The sequence below is a fragment of the Lucilia sericata genome, unplaced genomic scaffold (genome assembly GCF_015586225.1).
Source record: "Lucilia sericata isolate MDLA Ls3-8-SP2 unplaced genomic scaffold, ASM1558622v1 Contig000015F_arrow, whole genome shotgun sequence".
NCBI classification, from domain to species: domain Eukaryota; kingdom Metazoa; phylum Arthropoda; class Insecta; order Diptera; family Calliphoridae; genus Lucilia; species Lucilia sericata.
The window spans coordinates 664,961-674,486 of NW_023994054.1; the positions used below are offsets into that span (position 1 = coordinate 664,961).

General features: G+C 30.1%; 3 protein-coding genes across 4 annotated transcripts; 2 read left to right on the plus strand and 1 right to left on the minus strand.

Annotated features, from left to right (window-relative positions):
• The first annotated feature begins 672 nt into the window (after window positions 1–672).
• Window positions 673–3,686, plus strand: LOC119605400 (protein D3-like). 2 transcript variants are annotated; one of them, XM_037958483.1, is made up of 2 exons: window positions 673–959; window positions 1,863–2,418. In XM_037958483.1, exons 1-2 carry the CDS (start codon window positions 807–809, stop codon window positions 2,349–2,351), a joined length of 642 nt encoding a protein of 213 aa, XP_037814411.1. In that variant the 5' UTR covers window positions 673–806; the 3' UTR covers window positions 2,352–2,418. The 2 variants fall into 2 exon arrangements, with proteins under 2 accessions (XP_037814411.1, XP_037814421.1); XM_037958493.1 differs by lacking the exon at window positions 1,863–2,418 and adding an exon at window positions 3,122–3,686 and having other exon boundaries at window positions 674–959.
• LOC119605408 (probable small nuclear ribonucleoprotein Sm D2) lies at window positions 3,617–4,419 on the minus strand. The gene is made up of 2 exons (XM_037958505.1): window positions 4,224–4,419; window positions 3,617–4,104 (listed from the first exon to the last, which is right to left on the minus strand). Coding segments are annotated over exons 1-2 (360 nt in total). The 5' UTR covers window positions 4,226–4,419; the 3' UTR covers window positions 3,617–3,746.
• A 995-nt stretch (window positions 4,420–5,414) lies between these two features.
• On the plus strand, window positions 5,415–7,015 carry LOC119605790 (tRNA:m(4)X modification enzyme TRM13 homolog). The gene has a single exon (XM_037959104.1). The coding sequence runs from the start codon at window positions 5,541–5,543 to the stop codon at window positions 6,873–6,875; it is 1,335 nt and encodes a 444-aa protein (XP_037815032.1). The 5' UTR covers window positions 5,415–5,540; the 3' UTR covers window positions 6,876–7,015.
• Window positions 7,016–9,526: the final 2,511 nt, after the last annotated feature.

Below are 9,526 nucleotides of genomic sequence, written 5' to 3' on the forward strand. Positions count from 1 at the left end.
ATATTTTGGAAAACAATGTTCCGAATTAGATTTTTCCTTTTGCAAATATAGTATTCTCTAAATATAACAGAATGACAAAGTAGTTTCCCAAAAATATTGTTAGGGCAGCAATTGATGAGGTTTTTTAATAAAATTTAAAAAAATTGTTTTAAGAAAATGGGAGGCCGGATGATTTTGATGATCAGCATCTCGATCAATATTATTTGTTTAATATGTTGGTGGAGATTTAAAAGAGTAACTGTTAATTTAGTTAAATAATATTGCTGAATTTTATACCTATGTATATGATGAAGATGAGATGTTTTAATGCTGTCTTATACCTATAGCTTAATATGTAACTTAAAATATTGCGGAATTGGCATTTTACCTAGCTCTACTTGTAATACCGTACGGAATATTCTTAATCGATATATGTATTAATAAATAAAAAACAAAAAAATCTGCTCAATTTGTACATTTTACAATGATATTGTTGATAAAATGAAAAAGATATACAATAATCTATCATTGCGAACTTAAGCTTAAAGCTTTAATTTCAATAAAATATTTAAAATCAAAAACATTACCATAACTGACTGAAAAGGGTTAATAACAACTTGATATTAGTAAGCAAAAAATATAGATCTTTCTCAATGTGTTAAACAAATTAAAATTCTCTTAAAAACCAATTCTCTTCTATAAATTTTATATAAAAACTGGTTTTAATTTAAGTATTGATTTATTTACTTTTGAAACTTCGCTGTTTGTTGTTGAACGAAATAAGTTGAAATAACAAAAGAAAATTGTTCATATTATTAACAAACCAGATGGCTAAACAGTTGGTTGTTGTATTTATCTGTTTTTGGGCCTATTTCCAGTTGGCCCAAAATGCAGCTGCTGACAGTGAAGTGGAACAAGTATTTAAGGACAATGAAATAATACCCGATGTATTGCAGGAGGCACCCAAGGAATTTTTGAAGGTTAGTTGTTGTTATAAAATTAAAAGTGGCACATTTTGTATGAAGTGTTATACGAAAGAAGTAAGAAAGTAGAGCCAGTTATAAACGAGTGAAAAATACCTTACACTAGTGTTTTGCGGAAGATGCATTTTAGGTCGAAATCTCTCACATATTGGCGGTATATGCGCTCTGAATTTTGTGGATTTCGGAGAAAACAATACATCTGAAGTTTTAGTAAAAATCGAATAATGTTAACCCATAAACTGTGAAGGTCCAACCCAAGCTATGCAATTATGGGGAAATTCTCTTGAAACCATAATGAAATATTATTTTGTTTTCAACCGATATAAATGAAACTTAGGAAAACTATATAATGAAGACCCGTATTTATGATGACATCGAACAAATTGAAATTAAGCCTTAAATATATTTTTATAATTATATAAAATGTCCGTAATATGCATATGAACAAAATAGTCGATGCTATTTTGCAAAAAAGAAGTGGGTGATAGGAAAAAGCAGATACATGTCAGATTATCAGCTAAAAATACATTATAGTCCAATTGGTTTCAAAAGTTTTCACAAACCTTCATTTCGTTGGCCTGTGTAATTTATATGAAAACCCAATTTAAATTATATTTATAATTTTGTTTGTTTCCTTTCATGAAACAGGTACTTAATGTAAATTTAGCAATTTGTAAAGCAACTAATTTGATAAATTACACTTAATTTTTTATAGCAAAACAAAATTAACACCTTTTCAAGCGACTTAATTTCTTCATCAACAATGCATTCATTTAGTTTTTAACATACTGACATCATGCAATTTTATTTCTATCTATTGTTAATGACAATTGCACAATAATTACTTAATTTAAAATTATTAAGTTTTTTGTGCATTAAATTCAACATTAAAATTAACAGGTTTCATATGACGGTGGCTTGGAGGTTAATAAAGGCAATGAATTGACACCAACACAAGTTAAGCTACAACCCAGAGTTGAGTGGCAGGCAAAATGTACAGATTATTATACCCTAATAATGACCGATCCTGATGCACCTAGTCGTGCTGATCCTAAAGTAAGAGAATTTCGTCATTGGTTGGTCGCCAATATACCCGGAAATAAAATTGATCAAGGTGAAGTGGTGGCTGCTTATGTGGGTTCAGGACCACCCAAAGGTACTGGTCTTCATCGCTATATCTTCCTTTTATATAAACAACCCGGAAAAATAGACATTGATGAACCACATGTTGCCAATAATTCAGGTGAAAATAGAGCCAATTTTAAGGCAGCTAAATTTGCCGAAAAATATAATTTGGGTGCTCCTGTGGCTGGTAATTTCTATCAGGCTCAATATGATGATTATGTACCCATCATACTTGCCCAGTTAGGTTTTTCTGAGGATAATTAAAATGTATTTAAACGAATTTTTTAAATAAAAATTCATTCATATTTTTAAGGAAAGCAAAATAAACAAAAACATTTAGTTTTTTTTTTGCAAATCCCTTTACTTTTAAGTCAATGTAAAACTGTTGGCTTGGATTCCTTTATATTTTTCAGGATTTCTTAGTTTAAAACTTCAACTACAAGGTTTACGTGATCGTATGGACATAATTAAATCAACTAAGATAATGATTCAAATGCTTTAAGGTGCATGTATTATTATTTTCATTATTTTACTTTTGGCTGTCACAAACATCAGCACAAACCCATAATACACTTCCCATCGTCCTTGCATGGGTTATAATAATTTTTATGGAAAACTAATACATTTTATTTTTTCTCCTTTCATCAATCAAGTATTAAATTTAAACTTAGCAATTTAAAAAACAACTAATTTGATAAATTACACTTATTTTTTTTATAACGAACTAAAATTAACACTTTTTCAAAGGGCCTAATTTCTTTTCCAACAATACATTTCTATTTCTAAAACGGAATCATGCAATTTTATTTCTATCAATTGTTAATGAGAATATTTCAATAACACAGTGTGACAAAATTGCAAAAAGTAAATATGTAACCTAGTTCAGTTTTGTAGGTCTAGTAGAGTAGTTCAAAACACGATATTTGGAACATTTTGAGTAATTTTTTGTTGTCACACAGTGTAATTACTTAATGTAAAATTATTAAATTATCTCTGTATTGTTATTTTTTTTAATTCAACATTAAAATTAACAGGTTTCATATGACGGTGGCTTGGAGGTTAATAAAGGCAACGAATTGACACCAACACAAGTTAAGCAACAACCCAAAGTTGAGTGGGAGGCAAAATGTGCGGATTATTATACCCTAATAATGACCGATCCTGATGCACCTAGTCGTGCTAATCCTAAGGTTAGAGAATTTCGTCATTGGTTGGTGGCCAATATACCCGGAAATAAAATTGATCAAGGTGAAGTGGTGGCTGCTTATGTGGGTTCAGGACCACCGAAAGGCACCGGTCTACATCGTTACATCTTCCTTTTATACAAACAACCAGGAAAGATCGACATTGATGAACCGCATGTTGCCAACAATTCGCGTCGTAATAGACCCAATTTTAAGGCAGCTAAATTTGCTGAAAAATATAATTTGGGTGCTCCTGTGGCTGGTAATTTCTATCAGGCTCAATATGATGATTATGTACCCATCTTACATGCCCAGTTATCTGAGGATAATTAAAATGTTATCAACTTTTTTTTAATAAAAATTTATTCATATTTTTTTACGCAAAGTAAAATAAAACTAAAATAAAAAAATTTCAGTTTTTCTCTCAAATTCATTTACTTAAATATAAAAACTGTTGGCTTTTTTAACCACCCCTTTACTTTCCAGCTGCTGTGGCCAAAGGATTTCTTAAAACCAATATAACCGAGTCGCCTCGTAAGAACATTTTTGATATGAAACGATCTTTGTTAACTGGTTTTACCTTCTTTTTGCCCTTTCCTGTACGTGGTATTTCCGTCCACATTTCTTTAACATTCTCCAATACCATATTACAGTGACGATCGAAGGCCTTTACTCTGCCCAATAGTTTTTTATTGTTGCGGCAATTGATTAAAACCTGTGTATTGTTTTTCACAGATTGTGTGAGCACTGATAGGGGACCAGTATTGAATTCCTCTTCTTCTTGGCGTGCCAATTCTTCGGGAGTCAACTCAGATTTGGGTTTGACAAGAGCCCTACACAAAACACAACAAACAATACAAATGTTTGCGCGAAAACAAAAATTGAGGTTAGTTTTTGCAACTTTTTAAAAGAAATTGTTATTAAATTGGGTATTTTCGCATAATTTACTTACATTTTGAGGTTTTATTATAAACAATTGGTTTTTATTTAATTTTTATAAAAATATGAAGAGTTTTTATTGAATTTTAATTGTAAACGTTTAAAAAACTTGTACTTTTCTCGTATATGTTTGTAGTTTTTGCTATTTTTTCTTTTGCACGTCTATTCGCCGCTATGACATTTGTCATTGTTTTCATTATTTTTGCTGGCGTATGGTTGCCAGATTGATGGCGAAAAACCACATTTTGAAATACACAATAAAAATTGTTTTTAAGATCTTTTTAAAGCATGAAAACAATAAAATGAAATGCGAACATTTTTACAAATACAAACTTTAAAATTTACCAACTGAACCAAAATCGTAATTTGTGAATTTTTTCGGAAATTAACAAGTAAGTTGTTCATCGAGAGATTTTACTTGCTATTAACTTATATTTGTTGAATTTCAATAACATTTCCTCCCCTTATGAGTATATTGTGTTTTCAACAGACAGAATGGATGGTAGAAGTCTATAAATCGGCTATGGAACCCTTTATACAAAAAAGTCGAAGTCGAGTACTATGTCTTAACAAAATCGAAATGTCAACAGACCACCCTGTAAGAAAAAAATCGAAAAATTGTCGAAAAAAATTATAAAAGTCGATTAATCAGGAAAAAGTTGAAAGTCGGATAATGTAGAAACGTCGATATTAAAAAATTAATTTAAACTCTACGATCAATATTTCAATGTGTATTGAAATAATACGAACATGTAAGAATGTACTGTCGGACATGGCCAACCAAATTATACCCTACACTAGTGGGTATGCCAGATATGACGATATTTTTGTTGGTTGTACGAGGACTACTCGAAATAATAGACCGAATTCAAACATTTTTAATAGGCTTGAAGATTGCGACCTGTAAAGTGCGCACGAGGTTTACATAGAGACGTAAGCAGACAGACAGATGGACGGTAATATAGCTTAATCGACTTAGTGAAAGTGATTCTGAGCAGTTTGATATACTTTAAAGTGGGTATAGGTCCAATATTTTTGGGTGTTACAAACATCAAAGCACACTATATTGGTGTAGGGTATAAAAAGTTGCCAATAGGACGAATATTATCAAAAAGTTCCGACCTTTCAATAAAAATCGCAAAAAAAACCCCTAAATTGGCAACATCACAATAAACAGCTGTTAGTATAACAACCCTGTCTTCTCATTTTTTTCACGTCACATTTGTTTTGTTTTGGTGTTGTTGCCGATTCTAATTTAATTTTTTCCCACAATTGTTTAAAATAAGTAATTTATATTAGTGCAATAATAAATTTAAGTTAAACTCCACAAATGTCTGACGAAGAACAACCAGCGAAAAAATCTAAAATGACAACGGAAATGACAACAACAGATGAGCCAAAAGATTCCACAGAATGCCCGGCAATCAAAACATGTGCCCATTTTGTCAAGCGCAAGAAACGCTATTGTAAAATGACTGTGGCCAAGGGTAAAGAGTATTGTGGTGAACATGAGCCAGCGGTAAAAAATGATTCCAATGATACTGCGCTAGATAGCGAGCGAATTCCCTGTCCCTTGGATGGCAAACATACGGTTTATAAAAAGAATTTAAGAAAACATTTGAAAATTTGTAATGCCCGCCCCACAGATGACCAGCCGGAGTATATACAAAAGAATGTTAATGCTGGAAGTGACAATGAGGAGCCCATGCAAGATGATTTGAAAAATATTAAACTAAACGATTTGGAAGATGAAGAATTTTATCGAATTATTGATAAAGTTAAGAAATTGTATGAGAAATTTGTTGACAATAAAATACAAAAATTAGAATGTCATCACAAGTGCATGGATGAAGAATTGTCCAAGGAAGAGTATGGCAAGGAATCACGTAAACATTTAGTACAAGCGGCCGCTTTATTGGGTATTTTGGAAAAGGAGCAGCAAATAGAAAATTCCACTAGTTTTGTAGAGTTTGGAGCCGGTAAAGGTCAACTGGCTTTTTATTTGGCTAAGTTATTGGAGAAGAAAGAAAACTCTGAAGTGGTTTTAGTGGATCGCATGTCCTTACGCCATAAGAAGGACAATAAAATAGAAGACCGTTCTTTGGTGCAGCGTATAAGAGCAGATATAGCTGATTTTTGTGTAGACAAATTATCAAATTTGAAGAACTCCCAACATTGTGTGGCTGTCTCCAAACATTTATGTGGTGGCGCCACAGATTTAACTTTACGTTGCATATCTCAGGCCCAAGAAAAGTTTACCGACTTTATAATGATCGCCTTGTGCTGTCATCATCGCTGCGATTGGCGTTCGTTTGTGGGTAAAGAATTTCTCAAAGAACATGAAATTTCTCAGCGAGAATTTGTTATTATTACAAAAATGGTAAGTTGGGCCATTTGTGGCACCGGCATGAGCAGAGAAAGACGCAAGGCCTTAGAGGAACAGCAACTTACAGCACAGGAGGTGGCAGAAATCAATGCAAATCAACGTTTATCATTGGCTGAACGTGAAACTATAGGTTTTATGTGTAAACGTATTTTGGACTATGCACGTTTGAGTTATTTAAGACAAAATGGATATGAGGCTGATTTGTATTATTATGTGGAACGAGAGATTACATTAGAAAATGTAGTATTATTGGCGAGAAGGATAGTAAAGTGTGATTAAGATGAATGTGTTATTTAAAGGTAAAATTTTATTAAATGCAGTTTCTAAATATAATTGTTAAACGTGGTTTTTTTACGAAAAAAAAAAAATTTTAAATAAAATTTTAAGATTTTTAAATTGAAATTTTTTGCAAAATAAGCTTTCGGTTTTTTTTTTAGAAATTTAATTTACACGTAAGTCTTAAATCGTAAATAAGTTTTTAAACATTTTTATAAAAAAAAAGTCGCACATTAGAGTTAGTTCTTTAAAACTTATTTTGATATAAAATATTACAGTAGTTTTTCGATTTAGCGAACCTATATGTTGTCAGGCCTTTTCGTTAAATCGAAAAGTTCGTTATATGCAGTACTAACTCGAAAGTGTCTTTTGGGTACATAAATAATTAAAATTACATAAAATCTAATTTATAAAAATATGTTCCAGGAAATATAATTTCTTTATACAATATTTTATAAGAATTTTATGAAAAACTAGCAATTTATATCACAATGTAAAAACAATAAAGAAATTTGAAAAAACTCAGTTTATTTCGTATAACTAATCTACGTTCTGGAAAAGCACTCGGACGACATAATTCTTAAAGAAGTTTAAACCCAATGGCTGAAATTGCGATGAATCTGAAGCTGGCCTCAGAATTCCTTAGGAAATAAATTAATGTAAAGCTATTAAAGCGTTTCATTGTTTCACAGTTTCATTGTTTTCATTCTTTGAGATATCTGAACATAAAGTTTTTTAAAATATTTTTTCCTTTATTTCACAGCTATTCCTGTAAATATCCTTTTTCCAAAAGAAAAACTATTTATATTGTTTATTCTATAACATATCGTTTCTTACAATTTCTTAGAATTGATTTTTATTGGACAAAAATTATGGTCACAGTGGGGACTTGTTAGTTTGGCGAAAAATAAAAGCAAAATGTTAAGGTATACGATTGGCAAAGTCTTTATTTTGAACACCAATTTCTATGATTTCAAATTCTAAGGCCAAATTCGGGTTGATCACGAGCTTCTAGAAAAGTATACTTTGGCCTCTCTAAACATTTTTTGTTCCGATTTTCTAATTCGATCAACATTAGTTTTTGGGACATTAAGGATTGTAGATTTGATTATCTCATATTTTTGTATAAATCTTTAATAAAAAAATCTCAGATTATCTAGATTCTTCATTTTACTAAAATAAATACCCCTCCTAATAACGTCGAAGCTTTTCTGACATGATTCTTAGTTATTTTTGTTAATTTAACTCTAATTTAAATTATTTTATTTATATTTGTTCGTTAAACTGAGTACAAAAAATATTTTTTGTTCGTTATGTAAGGTACTCAATGTAAAAATATTGATAGTTCGCTAAATGCGATGTTCGTAGAAACGAATGTTCGTTAAATCGGAAAACTACTGTAATAAATATTTCCAATTAATTTCTACTGCCCTAAAGTATGCAGCACAATTATTTATTATTTATATTAACTAAATAAATTACCCAACAATCAAACCTTATTTAAGTAGGAATATTTAATTTTCTTATTAAACTTTGAAAAAATATTATTTTGTATAGTTTTTGTCAATTTATGGTTGCTCCAAGATTTTGCTTAAGATATCTTGAAGAAGAAAGAATATACAATAGAGCTTTATCCTTTATTGTAGAGAGGACTGAAACTGATGCGACAGTATGTTTCGGATTTAGCGTAGTTAAATCCTCTAGATACAAAGATTCTCTACATTTTAGGCTAATTCGTAATACATTTTATTAAGTAAGTTTGTAATTGGATCGCTTTAAATAAATCGGACCAGTTTCGTTTCCAGTTTCTGACTTTATTACATTCTTTACATAAATACAAAATTTAAAATTCTTTAAAATTTCTAAATTCGTTTCAGTTTAGATTTTATCGAGGTTCAAAGTTCATATTCATATGATATTAGACTATAATTAATTCCTATATGTTGTAGTTAATCGTCAATCGAAATTTAATAGATCAAGTTTCTTGACTGGTATGAAGAAAATCTTAAAGGAACTTAGTATTTCCTTTAAGAAACAAACTTATACGCTAAAAGAAGAAAAATACTAGCTGTTGAACTTTACCTACTGAATGACAAATAATTACTCATACCATTTCCATATAAAAAATATAAACTAACGAAACTTCTTAAAATGTCTCACTTTAAATATCCGCACATATAAATAATAGTTTGTGGTTTCAAAAATGACTGCCCTGCTCTATTTTTAATATGAAAAAATAAAAACCCTGCAGTTATAATTATTCTCACATTAACCAAATAGACATTCATTAATAAAAGGAAAAAAACAAGTTGTTAAAAATACTAAATAGTAGTAAAAAGATATGTGTATTTATTAATATTTTACCACCACATTTAATTTCCATATTTCTCAAAGTGTCAGTTGAATATGACAGATAATACTTCAAAAATGACATGTATGCAAACAAATAAACAGACGAACGAACATACATATGTATAAATAAATATTTAAATACAAATTAAAACAAAACAAATAAATTTACTTAAAAAGGGAATAGGTGTATGAGTTTTAAACAAATTATGGAGAAAAAAAAAAGAACTGGCGTTAGCTAATTCTTTTTTTCTTAACATAAAACAATTGATTTAATTGGTTTAGCATGCCACTCGTATTTTTTT

Excerpts from the sequence above, each read along its gene's own strand:
- LOC119605400 (XM_037958483.1), top strand. The coding sequence starts at position 807 with ATGGCTAAACAGTTGGTTGTTGTATTTATCTGTTTTTGGGCCTATTTC. Across the intron at positions 960-1,862 it reads CACCCAAGGAATTTTTGAAG|GTTTCATATGACGGTGGCTT; the intron begins GTTAGTTGTTGT and ends TAAAATTAACAG.
- LOC119605790 (XM_037959104.1), top strand. The coding sequence starts at position 5,541 with ATGTCTGACGAAGAACAACCAGCGAAAAAATCTAAAATGACAACGGAA.